Source organism: Bos mutus, chromosome 1 (assembly GCF_027580195.1).
Source record: "Bos mutus isolate GX-2022 chromosome 1, NWIPB_WYAK_1.1, whole genome shotgun sequence".
Taxonomy (NCBI): Eukaryota; Metazoa; Chordata; class Mammalia; order Artiodactyla; family Bovidae; genus Bos; species Bos mutus.
In genome coordinates, this window is record NC_091617.1 from 118,020,584 (window position 1) to 118,038,603 (window position 18,020).

The 18,020-nt window shown below is 45.4% G+C and overlaps 1 protein-coding gene across 1 annotated transcript in view; it reads right to left on the reverse strand.

The window, feature by feature from the left end:
- GYG1 (glycogenin 1) overlaps positions 1-18,020 on the reverse strand; it is a 40,924-nt gene that overhangs the window by 3,362 nt on the left and 19,542 nt on the right. The window contains exon 6 of the mRNA XM_070374844.1: positions 251-470. Coding sequence (XP_070230945.1) covers positions 251-470 — 220 coding nt within the window. The remainder of the gene's footprint in view (positions 1-250; positions 471-18,020) is intronic.

Genomic DNA, 18,020 nt, shown 5'->3' on the forward strand with positions numbered 1-18,020 from the left:
CATCTATCAGTCTAAACCTCTAAAAACCTTTCTTGTGCTCCCAAGTCTAATGAAATCTGCCACAATATCTACTTCTGCTTTAATCTTTGCTGGTAATATTTCTCCCCCTCTACGATGAACACTGTTTTCTTTCCACAAAGTCTTGCTTATGTCTCTGTTCAAAATACCACTAAAAAGTCTGTCTCTACTCGTATACCAAGTTTTTAAAAACAAAACACCAAATTACCTGAAGGAAAAAAAGAGAACCTACCACATGTACACATGAGCGGGTGTCTTTGACAAGGCCAAACTGCTGAAGCACAGGTAACACGCTGGTAGTGAAGATGTTCCACCACAGGCTGAGAAACTCGGGGTGAGTCATATTGGGATCGTGGGACTCACTCTGAATACTTTTTGTTTGAGGATCGTAAGTATAATTCCATGGTTTGGTTCGTCCTAGGAAATGCACAACTTTGGCATTTGCACCAAATCTGCCAAGTGAACACAAGTTGAAACAGTTAGTGAACTCTGAGCACTGACAGTGCACCTTCCATCCTTCAGTCGTGGTTAGAAAAGTTGAGCTCACTGAAAAAACTTTAGACCTACCTCTAAAATTATTCAATTGTACATTGTGCCTGAGTGCTAAGTTGCCTCAGTCTTGTCCAGCTCTTTGCAACCCTACAGACTGGAGCCAGCCAGGCTCCTCTGTTCATGGGATTCTCCAGGCAGGTATACTGGAGTGGGTTGCCAAGCGCTCCTCCAGGGGATCTTCCTGACCCAGAGACTGAACCCAAGTCTCGCGCAGCTCTTACACTAGGTAGATTCTCTGCTACTGAGCCACCAGAGAAGTCCTCAATTGTATGTTAAATACACACAAAAATCCCAAAGTAACAGTGGATCAGTGCAACAACCAAATACTGATCCACCAAGGACAGAGCCGGTGGCTCAGTGGTAAAGAATCTGCCTGCAATGCCGGAGACTCAGGAGACGTGGGTTTGATACCTGGGTTGGGAAAATCCCCTGGAGGAGGGCGTGGCAACCCACCCCAGTATTCCTGTCTGGAGAATCCCATGGACAGAGAAGCCTGGTGGGCTACGGTCCACGGGGTTGCACAGAGTCAGCACGACTGAAACGACTGAGCACACATGCAAGGACAGAGAAGATACAACCACCTGGAGAGCCATTTGATATCACCCAGGAAAGCTGAAAATGCTCACGCTTTACAACCCAAAAGTAAGCTCACCTCCTAGGCATGAACCCCAGAGAAACTCCTACACGTGCACAATAGGAGACATAAAACGTTCACAGGCACAGCACTGTCTGAAATAGTCATTAACTGGAAACAACCAGAATGGCCACACATCAGGTTAGTTCACTGTTCTGCGAACGTTCACTTTCTTGCCCAATCTCTTTCCTGCCTCCCTGATATTGGTGTGGTTGCATGATTTGCTTTCACTGATGAAATGCGCAGAAGGGACAGTGTGCCTTCTAAAAGCACTGTTGTTTCTGTTCAGCCTCCCTGAGAAGCTACAACTTCTGCCAGCAGAAGAATGTTCCAGAAGAATGAGACGATCACAACAGATGTGGATCAAAACCTGTGGCCTGGCTCCTAACTCAGCTGAGACAATCAGAGCTGTCCCAATCTAGTCACTAACATATGAGCAAGAAATACATTGCTGACTGTTGAATGTCACTGAAATCTGATGGTTACTTATCCATTCTGTTTTCTTAAGGACAACTTCTGGTATACTGATATCATAGAATACAATACAGCAACCAAAATAAATGAACTGTAGCTATAAACATCTTGTAGCCAACAGATGACTGATTTTTAAAATATGAACAAACTATACAAATTCAAATAGAAATATGAATACAGGTATGTATTCATATGTATGTAAATATGGATACATACATATGAATCTACTTACATAAGGACAAACAAAAAAAAGTACTGTTTAAAGAGCAGAAAACCGTAATCAATATAAATTTCATGATACTGGTTATCTTGAGAAGAGAGGGGAAGCTGTGATAGGAAAGAGACAAAAAGAGGCTTCTAAGATGCTGGTTATAGTCCACTTCTGAACTTGAGTGGTGGATGTTTCTTAAAACTGAACATTTCTGATATCCTCTTGTGTATATACTATATTTCACAATACACACACACTATATAAGATAAGAAAAGGAAGAGTTAAGAATGGTCCTATTCTGTTTGTCCTATGTATATAATCTGCTGCTGCTGCTGCTAAGTCACTTCAGTCGTGTCCGACTCTGTGTGACCCCACAGACGGCAGCCCACCAGGCTCCCCCATCCCTGGGATTCTCCAGGCAGGAACATTGGAGTGGGTTGCCATTTCCTTCTCCAATGCAGGAAAGTGAAAAGTGAAAGGGAAGTCGCTCAGTCGTGTCCGACTCTATACATGGAAAACGAAATAATGATAAAGGTGAATACAAGTGCCAAAAGGAAGATGGGAACAGCAAGTGCCCTAGGAGTTCAGAGGCAAAGAGGTCACTGACAGCTAAGGTCAGTGGGGCAGGTGGTGGTGAGAGAGAGGGTGTGACTTAAAAACTTGTACAGCAGACGGGCATTGGGTCCAGGTGGTAATACAGGGTCTTCTAGGCAGGGGCTGCAGAGCATATATATGCCAGACTGAGTGTCCTCCAATTAGAGACAAGCAGGAAACCTGTATGCAGGTCAGGAAGCAACAGTTAGAACTGGACATGGAACAACAGACTGGTCCCAAATAGGAAAAGGAGTACATCAAGGCTGTATATTGTCACCCTGCTTATTTAACTTCTATGCAGAGTACATCATGAGAAACTCTGGGCTGGAAGAAGCACAAGCTGGAATCAAGATTGCTGGGAGAAATATCAATAACCTCAGATATGCAGATGACACCACCCTTATGGCAGAAAGTGAAGAGGAACTAAAAAGCCTCTTGATGAAAGTAAAAGAGTACAGTGAAAAAGCTGGCTTAAAACTCAACATTCAGGAAACTAAGATCATGGCATCTGGTCCCATCACTTCATGGGAAATAGATGGGCAAACAGTGGAAACAGTGTCAGACTTTATTTATTTGGGCTCCAAAGTCACTGTTGATGGTGACTGCAGCCATGAAATTAAAAGACGCTTACTCCTTGGAAGGAAAGTTATGACCAACCTAGATAGCATATTCAAAAGCAGAGATATTACTTTGCCAACAAAGGTCCATCTAGTCAAGGCTATGGTTTTTCCTGTGGTCATGTATGGATGTGAGAGTTGGACTGTGAAGAAAGCTGAGCGCTGAAGAATTGATGCTTTTGAACTGTGGTGTTGGAGAAGACTCTTGAGAGTGTCTTGGACTGCAAGGAGATCCAACCAGTCCATTCTAAAGGAGATCAGTCCTGGGTGTTCTTTGGAAGGACTGATGCTAAAGCTGAAACTCTAATACTTTGGCCACCTCATGTGAAGAGTTGACTCATTGGAAAAGACTCTGATGCTTGGAGGGATTGGGGGCAGGAAGAGAAGGGGACGACAGAGGATGAGATGGCTGGATGGCATCACTGACTCGATGGACATGAGTTTGAGTGAACTCCGGGAGTTGGTGATGGACAGGGAGGCCTGGTGTGCTGGAATTCATGGGGTTGCAAAGAGTCGGACACAACTGAGCGACTGAACTGAACTGAGGAAGATCTGAGGGCTTCCCTCATGTCTCTGCTGGTAAAGAGTCCACCTGTAATGTGGGAGACCTGGGTTCAATTCCTGGGTTGGGAAGATCCCCTGGAGAAGGGAAAGGCTACTCACGCCGGTATTCTGGCCTGGAGAATTCCATGGACTGTATAGTCCATGGGGTCGCAAAGAGTTGGACATGACTGAGTGACTGTCACTTTCAGAAAGCTCTGATAGGGAAAGGTAACATGGGACAGATCCTTGGGTGTTGGGTTCAAGTGTCAGATTTTAGTGGAGGTATCCTGTAGGCAATGGAAGTACTTGAGCATGATGGGCAGATCAAAACAATGCAAACTCTATTCATGTAACCTTTCTTATCTCCTAAAGGTTTTTTGTTTTGTTTTTAATGTCAGAGACCTGCTATATAGCTATCATTATCTGACATTTTGTTGACAAAGGTCCATCTAATCAAAGCTATTGTTTTCCCAGTAGTCATGTAATGATGTGAGAGTTGGATCATAAAGAAGGCTGAGCGCCAAAGAATTGATGCTTCTGAGCTGTGGTGTTGGAGACTCTTGAGAGTCCCTTCTACTGCAAGGAGATCCAACCAGTCAATCCTAAAGGAAAACAGTCTTGAATATTCATTAGGACTGATGCTAGAGCTCCAATACTTTGACCACCTGATGCGAACAGCTGACTCATTAGAAAAGACCCTGATGCTGGGAAAGACTGAAGGCAGGAGAAGGGGATGACAGACGATGAGATGGGTGGATGGCATCAATGACTCAATGGACATGAATTTAAGCAAATGCCGGGAGATGGTGAAGGACAGGGATGCCTGGGGTGCTGCAGTCCATGGGGTCACAAAGACTTGGACACAACTGAGCAACTGAACAACATCTGGGGTCCAAATTCTTTCAGGACACATTTGGGAATAATAATAGTCCTGCCAGGTAGATTTTTACTAATGTGTTAAATGGAAGGTCCTAGAGCTGAGTTGTCTAGAGTCATAGGGCTATTTAGTGGCAGCGATGGGGTCTTGTCCCTCTCTTAAGCCTAAGTTCTTACCATCCTGCCACGCTGCTACTCCAAAACCAAGCACAAAAAGAGAGCCTACTGTCTAATTCCTCCTAAGGATAACTATCTCCCCTCAAGGCATTTCTTCTGATGATGGAGTAGATACTTGAGATTCCCAAGCATACTCTTTATTTTATACATGTGGTATATTTTACATGCATTCACATACTTGGGCACATCACACACAAGAACTCTGAATGTTATTCTTGAAGGGATAAATCATAATGCTCAAATTTGTGCATAGACAGGCTTCCCTTGTAGCTTAGCAGGTAATGAATCTGCCTGCAATGTAGGAGACCTGGGTTCGATCCCTGGGTTGGGAAGATCCCCCGGAGAAGGAAATGGCAACTCACTCCAGTATTCTTGCCTGTAGAATCCTATGGACAGAGGAACCTGGCAGGCTACAGTCCATGGGGTCACAAGAGTCGGACATGACTTAGCAACTAAACCACCACCAGGGCGATCAATTAAATAACCAACACTTCCATGTAAGGCACCACTACTACGGTCAGTGTGCAGCCCCAAGAGCCTTTATCCAAACATGGAGATGAGTCATCCACATAAAAATAAGAAACAATAGAACAAGCAGGCAACACATCAGAGCCAGCAGGGCAGTGCTGACATTAAGTGCTATAGACATTCCAAAGCAATTACTGCAGGTAGGGATTTTCGGAAGAGGCTCAGTCAAGGCCTGAGAAAGATGAGCAGGATTAAGAGAAGTGCCTTCAACAAATGTTCTAATGATGAGGGGGCAACCCATCCCAGAGACCTGATACATGCGTTCTGGGGCAGCGGGGGCCAGGCAGGGACAACAGGCACTGCCTCAGCCTAGCGGTACACTTAAGCCTAAAACCAGAATAGAGCACCCGTGAGAGGGGGGCCCCCTCCCACCTCCTCTGATATCCACCCCTCTTGCCCCGACTTCCCTGCCTGAGGCAATAGCACTTAAAGGCTTCTCCTTTATTAACTAACCAATGTCTCAACCCATGACCTGCTGAGCCTAATTTAAATGTCATGTACAGTCATTACATGAGAGACAGCAACACTAAGAAAAATAATATTAAAACATGAATACAGCATGAACTTTATTCCTTTCCAGCCCACTCTCCTCATAGTTTACACATGCTTAGGCAATAGTAATTGGAAGACCTAACCTCTATCAGGGCTTCCTAGGTGGCTCAGTGCTAAAGAATCCACCTGCCAATTCAGGAGATGCAGGTTCAATCCCTGGGTCAGAAAGATCCCCTGGAGGAGGAAATGGCAACTCCCTTGAGTATTACCTGGAAAATTCCATGGGCAGAGGAGCCTGGCAGGCTACAGACCATGGGGTCGTAAAGAGTCGGACATAGCTAAGTGACTGAGCATGCACTGAGTACTCACGTGTGCCAGGCACTGGTTAACATTTGCCTGGTTTACCTCAGTTAATTTCCAAAACAACTTTGTGAGTCCTACCAAGGTAGGAAGAAATTGACTTGTCTAGAATCATGTGGTTGGTGAATAACAGGACTAGGATTTCAGCAAAGTAGTCTGGCTCTAGAGCTAAGGTTCTCCACCACAGCCAGGCTGTAAGACATTCCCAGAATTATTAAGGACATAATCTCAGAGTATCACTCCACAGATTAACCCCTTGCCTACAGACAGTCAGGCTTCCCTGGTGGCACAGATGGTAAAGAGTCTGCCGGCAATGCAGAAGACCCACGACTGATCCCAGGGTCAGGAACATCCCCTGGAGAAGGGAATGGCTACCCACTCCAGTATTCTTGCCTGGAGAATTCCGTGGACAAAGAAGCCTGGCGGGCTACAGTCCGTGGGATCGCAAAGAGTCAGACATTACTGAGCAACTAATAAAACAGACAGTCAATATCAAAGCTGGAAACGAACCCTGGAAATATCCCCAATATAGTCAAGGACATAGCAGCAGGAAGTAATTAACAGGAAATGAAGCTAGAGAGCAAGCAACTTAGCACTGTCTGAAAACTGTTCTCAGAAGGATGCAGTCTGCATGAAGTTTAGGGGGAAAGGGGAAAACAAGAGCAAGAAATGGATGGTGCTTCTTAGGGACTCTCAAGTGGACTGTGCTTGACAGTGTCTAGGGGCCTTCCCAGCACCTCACTCCATGAACTGGGCCATCAGAGCACATGCAGAGGAAGGCACAATGGTCTATTCTACAGCAGAATGCCACCGCAAAGCAGCAAACCCACCTACCTGCAGGACTGCCCACTGTCTGTGGGAGGCAGAAGCGTACATTGGTTCTGCCTGTGCCCCGAGGTGGCTCAGAGCCCTCTGCCACCTCCCTGGACACCCAGCTCACGCCCGTTGGATTCCTGCCCACATGGCCCATGGCCTTCTCCTAGTCAACAGGAATGCCACTGGGGACAGTCCATACCCTGCATTTCACTGTGGTTCAGGCCTGGGCTCTTCCTTCATGAATCCACGGTGCCTGAGTGTTTCTTTAATGCTAAGTCACCGTTACCTTCTGTGGCCAGGGGAAGGACTTCTTTTCTCTAGGACTTCACATTCCACCCTAACAATGTGAAAAATTCTATTCACTGGAGGGTCCTTGCCTAGATAGAGCGGTGTTGGTTTTCAGAGAGTTCTTTGATAAGTCTGTTAGAGGTAGAAACTGAGATCTTAAAGGGTCCTAACACACACAGAAGTCACTCAGTTGTGTCCGACTCTTTGCGACCCCATGGACTGTAGCCCACCAGGCTCCTTGGTCCATGGGATTTTCCAGGCATGAATACTGGAGTGGGTTGCCGTTTCCTTCTCCAAAAGGGTCCTAAATGTGGGGTGAACTGCTCTTTCTGCTCAAAGGAGAGGAATCCCTTGGCTGCTGGTAAGCGGTGGTGGGGGTCAAGAGGTGAGCAGAACTGTGGAAGCCTGCCCAGTGTGATGTACTCCCCCAACAGCTACTCAAATTCCAGCAACAAAACAAGTCACAAAATGCCCAACATGAGGTGTTTCTTGGGAAAAAAATGACTGGGTCCAGGGTACTGGGGGGCAGACTTGGAAGAGTTCACGAGGATCCAGGAGGTGACAGCAGAGAGATACGAGAGACAGGAAGATGCTGGGCTTATAGCCCACGGTGCGGAGGCTTCCGATGTCACAGGTTCATTCTACAGTCAGCCCTATTTCTGCACAGTCAGGAATCAGAACTTGTTTTTTAGGTGCTGAGGTATTACTTTAACCTCAGTGCCACCTACCTGACAGATCTGTGGGAATGAACAGGGGTGGGAGAAAAACAAGTTTCAGAGCAAGGATGAACAGAAGAACAGGCCTGGTGAGTCACTGAAAGTTCTGCCCTGGGCCCTTCGAGGGTGGGGAGAGAGGCAGCTGCTGAGTGGGAATCATGGGGCTCAGACAGAAAGGTGGGAGGAAGTGAAGACAGACTCAGCAGTTGTGCAAAAGGTAGTCACCCAAAGGATGTTCCTGGAGATCACCGGAGGCTGCCCTGGGCTCCACGAAAGGGGCGGCCTCATTAGGCCTAACCCTGAACACCACATATGAAGGTTTGTCAGTTACACAGTTTATGTAACCATGGTCTCACTGCACAAACAGAATGGTATTTAATTACAAAACACAGTAGCCTGAACGGCCTGCTCTATTAGCTTTCATGATAAAACAGTCTGTTGGCAAAAGAGATGAGCAAAAGGTCTCAGTTTTTGTATCTGGAATTTCCATTCATCTAGATATGGATTTCATGTAATTATGTTTGTCACAATCATGTTCCCTGAGGACTGTTTTTAAAAATCATTTTCTATCATTTTAACCAACTTACTCTTCAGCCATTTATAAAAAGTCCAAAATAACCATGTGAAATGAAATAACAGTGGGCACAGGTCATAAGAAAAGGGAAAATTACTTCTGCTTAAAAGAACAATTTAGCTTAAAAGCAAATTTGGGGGAGGGGTGTTTCTTAGAGAAGAGAAACCCAGAGTATTTTTCTGGTGGTATCTCTCTCCCTTACCAAAGGCCAAACAGGTACGACAGTCAAAATTTAGGTCGCTTTTTTAGTCAAAAGCAAAGTAGGCAGTGAACAAGAAGGGGACATGCTAATATCAGAAGATCAAATTCAACTGACCTCGATTCAGTGCAAGGATAACCAGAAGAATCACTGACTCACTGCCTGATTTATCCACCAAATTTTACCAGCCAGGAAAAAAAAAAAATGGGTACATATCACAATTGTCTCTAAATTACTGAGAGCCATTCATTCTGACCCACTACTGGGGATTTGTCTCAGCTTGCACACATCTCTTAAAATAAGTGTTCTAATTTTAACTTGATAGAATCTCAAAAGTGACGTCCAGATCACAAGACATAGTTTGAACCCAAGCCAGCAATAATACTGCTTAGGTTAGCCGTTAAAATAATCCCTGTGACCTGGTGTTACCAAAAGATCAGATAGAATTTTCACGACCAGTTTAGCAGTTGAGAAATGCAGCCGGTAAGGTGTGGATGAGACGACAGGACTGGCCAGAGCAGAATGGGAACTAACCCATGACGGTGCACACAGGAGCAATTTCAATTCTCACGAAGCTCTTTGCGTGCACTGTTCACGCAGGTTCCAGGAAGAGACACGCAGCACTGCCAGCCCAATCCTTCCCTAGGAAATGTGGCCGCCGTGCCAATCATCCTCGGACCATTTCAGTGACTCATGCTCTCTGATTTGTGGCTACTCACTTTCGTATCTTCTCGGATTCCCTCTCACACACAAACCCAAACTGATTCCCACAGTCGATCAGCCAGCCACCTCTCCTCTCTCACCAAAAATTTCCTCCTCTTACCCACTCACAATCTAGATCAAGAGTTATAAAGCCAAGTGCCCATGGGGTGGGCTGGTCATGTAGAGAGTGGAGCTGGTGAGGGGGGGTCATGGGGTGAGTGCTTTTCCCATCACCAGAAGACAGCTGCTACCCAGCAACAACCAACTGCAGCCTCCAGGGACCCACCCAATCTTTCTTTGGCTTTCAAGCTAAATTAAATAACCCTTCCAACTGTGCCCTGGAAATGCCAACAACATCAGTACTCAAACCCAGACTTAAATAAGCTCAACTTGGGACTTCCTGGTGGTTTAGGGGCTAAGAATCTACCTGCCAGTGCAGGGGACACAGGTTCCACACCTGAAGACCCCACATGCTGCGGGGCAACTGAGCCCAAGCACTGCAGCTACTGAGCCTGTTGCACCCTAGAGTCTGTGCTCCACAACAACAGAAGCCGCTGCAATGAGAAGCCCACACACTGCAATGAAGAATAGCTCCCGCTCACTGAATCTAGAGAAAGACCACACGCAGCAATGAAGACCCAGTGCAGCCATAAATAAACAAATATTAAAAAAAAATAATAACCTCAACTTGGACCTTGTCAACTCCGCCACCTACCTGGTTGGCTACTCTTCACAAAGTAGCAGAGGGAGCCCCATGAGGTAAGGTCACTAGGGAGACGCTCCTGGGGGTAGCGTGTCACTCTCAGTCTCTTCTGGCTGACTGCTCATTCATTCACTCGATCAAAAAACCACAGCCACCTACCTGCATCCGTCCCACACAACCGTCCTCCCCTTGTCTGAAGCCAACCTCTCCACCTGTGCACTCAGACACATTCCTTTTCACCTTCTCAAGGGCATCTCACTCAGCAAGTCTCCCTCCAGGTTTTTCAGGGCTCTCTCTCCCTCCTGGATCATTTCCATCAACACACAAACACGCTGTAACTGCTTCCATCTTAAAAAACCACCACCACCACTGTCTCTTGGTCCATCATTCCCATCCAGTTAGGAGTCCCTTTCTCTTCTCTCTTTTAATTAAATGCTTCAGAAGGGTTCCAATTCTCCCTTCCCTTGGATCTGCTGTGGTAAGGTTTTCTCCTCTACCCTCCACCAGACGTGTCCCTGCCAAAGTCACTGGTGACCCCACGTTCTAGGTCCAGGACCACTTCTCAGTGGTCCTCTTACCTGGCTCACCATAGCACTGACACGGATGGATCACTGCCCCCTCTCCTGAAATGTTTTCTTTGTTTGGCTTGTGCAAAACCTCACTTTGCAGGGTTTCCTCCTGCCTTGCTGGTCTTGGTCTCTTGTTCTTATTGCTCCACATTTTCCCGTCTCAGGGCTCAGTCTCCAGGACTCTTCTGTATCATAACCACTCTCTTGCTGATATCATCTTGTCTCCCAGCTATAAATATCACTTATATGCTGACACTCCCGTGGCAATGTCTTACCCGACCTCTCTCCTGAACTTAATATTTGCCCCACAACTTCACACACTGGATACACCTCTGGTCAGTCCCTGCTCCTAATAACCGGCTTTGCTCACAGTCTTCCCCATCTTGGGAAATGGCAGCTCCTCTGCTCCAGCTGCTTAGGTCCCATGCTGGTAACAATATCTTTGACATTCTTCTTCCACATCCTGCTAAAGATCTGTTTTTTTAAGGACTTGGAAATTTGCATTTCATGTGAAATTCCCTAATTTTAATCATTAATAACTGAGAAAATTAAAAAAAAGATTATGTTAGGAAGACAAAACATATCCGTGGGACAAATACAGTCTGTAGCCCACCAGCTTGAGACCTCTGAAGAGCCCGAATCTTCCACTCAATCCCCACGTTCTTCCCCTCCCACGAGCTCCCTCTCCTGTGAGACAGCATTTCTCAGTCAGAGTCCTGCCCATGTCCTCAGACCCTTTTGCGCCTACTGTCAGAGCAGCCTCTGAAGGCTGCAATGGGACTGTCGTGGAAGCTTCCCGCTTCATGATGAGGACCCGGGTAGCAGAATGGGCTGCAGCAGTAAGATCTGAGGACAGACCACCCGACAGGTGCTTAGAGGTGAAGTCAGAACAACCCGATGGCTATGCTGAGACATGGGGCACCTGGGGCCCGGCAGGCACCCCTGACACCCAGAAAGGAGAAAGAAGACATCTGTGGAACCACAGACTTGATTCTTCGACACTCAAACCATGCTGGACTGTACCATGGGATGTACAGGAAGCTCTGCATGCTTAAGCATTTGCCACATTGATTAGATTACAGTACCCTCATTCATTCTTCCGGTCCTCTGTGAGCAGAACGCAGGCACCCTCCATATGCTCCATGCTGGATAATCAGTAAGAAGACAACAAATGGATGAAAAAATAAGAGCCATACCAAGTACAGCTCCTCAGGGTTTTAGGTGAAGATGGAGGAGTGTGGAAAGAAATGAACACAGATGGTCTATATCTTCAATGACAGCAGTTCCAGGCAGAACTGGAGCCAGGGGTCTCTTAGGGATCAAGGAAAAACAACCACATCAGAAATATGTGTACACAACCGAAATGAGGACACCAAAGGTTCAATTTCACTTTCAGAAAATACTGACTTTAAAGAGGCTAGAAAAGGTTTTAGTGAATAAGCTACATTTCTGGGAAAGAAATAATGGATATGAACATCCTCCGAAACATCTAAAGCAGCAAACAAATGGAAAGAAATATTTTGGGTCTGTAGATATAGTTTCTGAGATTAGATCACTAGGCCAGGTCTTAGATCATATTTAAACTCAAGTTAAAGGGTAAGTTTGGAGCCCCCAAAAATAAAGTCTGACACTGTTTCCCCATCTATTTGCCATGAAGTGATGTGACTGCAGCCATGAAATTAAAAGACACTCCTTGGAAGGAAAGTTATGACCATCCTAGATAGCATATTCAAAAGCAGAGACATTACTTTGCCAACAAAGGTCCGTCTAGTCAAGGCTATGGTTTTTCCAGTGGTCATGTATGGATGTGAGAGTTGGACTCTGAAGAAGGCTGAGCGCTGAAGAATTGATGCTTTTGAACTGTGGTGTTGGAGGAGACTCTTGCGAGTCCCTTGGACTGCAAGGAGATCCAACCAGTCCATTCTGAAGGAGATCAGCCCTGGGATTTCTTTGGAAGGAATGATGCTAAAGCTGAAACTCCAGTACTTTGGCCACCTCATGCGAAGAGCTGACTCACTGGAAAAGACTGATGCTGGGAGGGATTGGGGGCAGGAGGAGAAGGGGATGACAGAGGATGAGATGGCTGGGTGGCATCACTGACTCGATGGACGTGAGTTTGAGTGAACTCCGGGAGTTGGTGATGGACAGGGAGGCCTGGTGTGCTGCAATTCATAGGGTCACAAAGAGTCGGAGATGACTGACTGACTGAACTGAACTGAAAAAGGGTAAGTTAAAAATATTTATTTGGAAATTATTTGACAAATCAAGTTTTTTTATTCAATCAATTCGACCAATTAAAATGTATGGCGGTTTGAAACAATACCATAGAATTCTTTATCTTTGCTTTAGGTCAATTTTATATAGCATAATATAACAGAAACAGCTTTTAGTCAACGGATTTAATAGAAAGTAAAAATGGAACTAAATGGCTGATTTTAAAAAGACTAATGAGATTTTACCCAGCATTATGTACAAGCCAAAATCTATGCTATATGGATAAAACAGGCCCTCCAGATGGAGAAAACATAAAGAAACGAATATTAACTAGGAGCCTGCTATTTCCCAAACATTATACGAGGCACTTTCAGAAATATTATTTCATTAAGAAATACATTTATGAGCTTGTTTTTCAACACATATATTACAAATTAATTGGAAAGTTCTAAGCCAAGCATTTTGGTTCTCAAGTTATGCAGTATTAAACAGGATCTTTTGTTACAGAAAATATTATTAATTTGGTTTTTCAGAAGCTATGTTTGAGAATCCATTCAAAGTGGTAAAACTAGTACATCTGCTTCCTTTGTGCTCTGTTCTGCCCAAACAGTCTGCAGAGAAAGGCTTTAGATATGCTACCCCTGTGGCTCAAATTCATGTTCATTTTGATTCATGTCAGGCTGTCCTTTTGCAGAAACTTCATGGAAGAGCAAAGGCTACATTGCTGTAAGACATCCAAGGTGGTGAGACTCTGGGGCATGTAAATACTGTCTCGGCATTCTCAAGGCACACGGTTGCTAGGAGTGGGGGGCCAAATTCTTGACTTCTTCCATGAAGCCTCTAAACCACTCCTTAGTTTCATCCCACCTGCCACCACCTGTGCTGCCCTGGGGAAGGCCAGCACACCACAGAGCCACTCGGTCCTGGAGGCCAGCAAGGCTATCCTGAGCCCAGCTGAGTTCTCAGCGGTGCACAGGGTTCTTGGTCAGGTAGCGATGGCGGCCCAAGAGTTCATGACTGTCTGTGTTGCTGTTTAGTTGCTAAACTGTATCAGACTCTTTGCAATCCCACGGACTCACAGCCCTCCAAGCTCCATGGGATTTTCCAGGCAAGAATACTAGAGTAGGTTGCCGTTTCCTTCTCCAGGGGATCTTCCTGACTCAGGGATCAAATCCACATCTCCTGGATTGGCAGGCGGATTCTTTACCACTGAGCTACCAGGGAAGCTTCAAAGATTTGGGCCACAATTTTATATTAACTTAAAACAAAAAAGAAAATGTAACTGCCTGCCTTTTTAGCCATTCCCAGTTGTAACAAAAATGTAAGGAAAAATTTCTCTGGAGACGGATATCTGCAAAACAAAACAAAAGAATTTTCTGGCAAAGGGAAGGGAAAATGAGTTCTGTGATCTGGTTTCCACTTCCCTAAATAACTAGCAATGGGGAAAGGGAAGGCATCTCTCTGAGAAGCCTCATTACCAAACTGTGGAGCCGACACCCCCCAGGGAGAGCAGCACGGACTCAGTGTTAACTCCCGTCAGGTCACACGCCAGCTGACGTCGAGCTAGTGACGGGGCTGCTCCTAACCTCCCAGTGCGTCATCTACACTACGGTTATGGCAATACCCCAAGCAGATGGCCAAAATTAGCACTCATTTCTAGAGTCAGGAAGAAGAAACCATCCTAACCATTTTGGTAATTTAGATCCCAAACTGTTGTGCTGGGAAATTCATTTAGAGGATATAAAAACCACTGGGATTCTGAGAGAGGCGGCCAAGATTCCAGCAAGTCAGTCTGTCTTCTCCCTAAATAATTTAACTCGGCTCTACCTGCTTCTTGTTCTTTGTCAAAATAAAATGAACACAAGCAATGTCTGTGCAAACCAGGCTTATCACTAAAAGGACAGTAAGTTCAACGTTGGTAGGAAAATGAAAATCAGAGGGAATCTCTGAATGAACCAGAGTGGAAATAAGGCCATGTTACATGAAAAATATGAATCTTTAAACTCTGCATCAACATGGTTTGGGAACCAAGTCCAATTGGGAGGATGTCAAATTCATGTTTCCCCAGTACAGTCATCTCAGGATACAAGCTCGATGAGCAGACTTGAGTGGAAGGAGGCGCAGAATTGCTCACACCACTAATGATTCTTTCTCTTTTGCACGCGCACCTTTGCTTGCCCAGCTGAAGCTAGTCAATTAAATTAAGCAACTGCCCTCTTATAGAGCAATTCAGTTCTAGAGGGCTTTCAAACTGTAGTGCTGAAGAAGACTCTTGAGAGCCCCTTGGCCAGCAAGATCAAACCAGTCACTCCTAAAGAAAATCAACCCTGAATACTCATTGGAAGGACTGATGCTGAAGCTGAAGCTCTAATACTTTGGCCACCTGATTTGAAGAGCTGGCTCACTGGAAAAGACCCTAACGCTGTGAAACATAGAAGGCAGGAGGAGAAGGGGACGACAGAGGATGACATGGTTGGATGGCATCACCGACTCAGTGGACATGCGCTTTAGCAAACTCTGAGAGACGATGAAGGATAGGGAAGCCCAGTGTGCTGCAGTCCATGGGGTTGCAGAGTCGGACATGACTGAGTGACCAACAAAGTGACCACGGTTTGTAGGAACACTTTTAGTTATGAGGCAATAAGGGTTACAAAGAATCAGGCACAGAGAAAATATTATACTTAGTGAAGTAAGTCAGACAAAAACGAATATTCTATGTTATCACTCATATATAGAATCTAAAAAATAATACAAATGAATTTATATCCAAAACAGAAACAGACTCACAGACACGGAAAACAAACTTATGGTTACCGAAGGGGAACAGGGAGGGGAAGGAACAAGTTAGGAATTTACGATTAACAAACTACTATACATCAAAAAAATCAACAAGGATATAGTGTAAAGCACAGGGAATTATACTCAATATCTTGTAATAACCTTTATTGGAATATAATCTGAAAAAAATAATCACTTTGCTGTATATCTGAAACTAAAAGCAAAACTAGAGAAAATCAAGTCCACACTTCCAAGCAAGACAGGCTTGTACCTCACAAGGCCAAGGACTAGAGGCAAAGATAATGCATCTCCTATTTCATCCCTTGACAGTGAATTGTGTTCTGTTTGCTTACTCAGACCACAGTTGGTAGGTTTGAGAGGCTGTCTGTTTTGTTCTAGAAAGGAAGAGGCTGCAATATGTCAGAGACACACACTCCAAGATAACAGTTAGGGAGGAAAGAACACAAAATACTTGTAATCTTTAGCTGGGTAACGTTGACAGAGTTTGCCCAGAAAAGAACACGAAAGGAAACATTTTGGCCTCAAAAACCCAGGCATGCTCATTACCGTGGGGCAAGATATCTAGAGGGGACTTTGGATAATGAAACACAAGGCGTGAAAGACCCTTTGTTTTCTGCTCACTCAGGAACGCCCATGCGGGATACAGAGATCACGAGCCTAGCCCAACTCAGCAGAGTGTCGCTGCTCACGGCTACGTCTCAGGATCAACCTGACAGCTTGGCCTCTGCTCAAGAAGCCTGAATCATCATCTTGGTTGCACACGAATGAGTCAGAGCCTAAAGGACAGCGCCCCGGCCCTCACTGGGAGACAAGCGCTGTTAACTGGGCTGTATTAGCTGCTGAATTAGAAATACACAGGGAACAGTGTGAAATGAGCACGTTGCAAAAACAGCAAATGTCCGCTGAGCACTTTATGTATATGAACTGCTTTATCCCAACAGCCTGACGAGGGAGGTTTTTACTTCCCTCCTCCTTTTACATATGGTGGACTGAAGCCAAGAGCCTTCCCGACGCTGCACGGAAATGGCAGAATGAGAACACACACGCTGCTCCTTGGGCTGGGAGACTGCCTGCATTGCTGGATCACCTCCCAGAGAGGACGCATCGCCTGCTATTACTAAATGCTAAGGGAGGCCGAAGAATCGATGCTTTGGAACTGAGGTGTTGCAGAAGACTTGAGGGTCCCTTGGACTGCAAGGAGATCCAACCAGTCCATCCTAAAGGAGATCAGCCCTGAATATTTATTGGAAGGACGGATGCTGAAGCTGAAACTCCAATACCTTGGCCACCTGATGTGAAGAACTGACTCACTGGAAAATACCCTGATGCTGGGAAAGATTGAGGGCAAGAGGAGAAGGGTCGACAGAGGATGAGATGGTTGGATGGTATCACTGATTCACTGGACATGAACTTGAGTAAACTCTTGGAGTTGATGAGGGACAGGGAATTCTGGTGTGCTGCAGTACACGGGGTCACAAAGAGTCAGACACGACTTGGTGACTGAACCACAACAACAAAGGGAGGCCAGCCTCTCTTAGCTCTTCACATGATTGCCTCCCTTGGGTAGGCTGAGTGGCTCAGTCATGTCTGACTCTTTGTGACCCCATGGACTGTGCAGCCTTCCATGCTCTTCTGTCCATGGGATTTCCCAGGCAAAGAATACTGTAGTGGGTTGCCATTTCCTTCTCCAGGGAATCCTCCCAACCCAGGGATCAAACCCTGGTCTCCTGCATTGCAGGCAGACTCTTTTTTTTTTTTTTTTAAATTTTATTTTATTTTTAAACTTTACATAATTGTATTAGTTTTGCCAAATATCAAAATGAATCCACCACAGGCATACATGTGTTCCCCATCCTGAACCCTCCTCCCTCCTCCCTCCCCACACCATCCCTCTGGGTCATCCCAGTGCACCAGCCCCAAGCATCCAGTATCACGCATCGAACCTGGACTGGCAACTCGTTTCTTACATGATATTCTACATGTTTCAATGTCAGTCTCCCAAATCTTCCCACCCTCTCCCTCTCCCACAGAGTCCATAAGATTGTTCTATACATCAGTGTCTCTTTTGCTATCTCGTACACCAGGTTATTGTTACCATCTTTCTAAATTCCATATATATGCATTAGTATACTGTATTTATGTTTTTCCTTCTGGCTTACTTCACTCTGTATAATAGGCTCCAGTTTCATCCACCTCATTAGAACTGATTCAAATGTATTCTTTTTAATGGCTGAGTAATACTCCATTGTGTATATGTACCATAGCTTTCTTATCCATTCATCTGCTGATGGACATCTAGGTTGCTTCCATGTCCTGGCTATTATAAACAGTGCTGGCAGACTCTTGACTGACCGAGCCACCTCC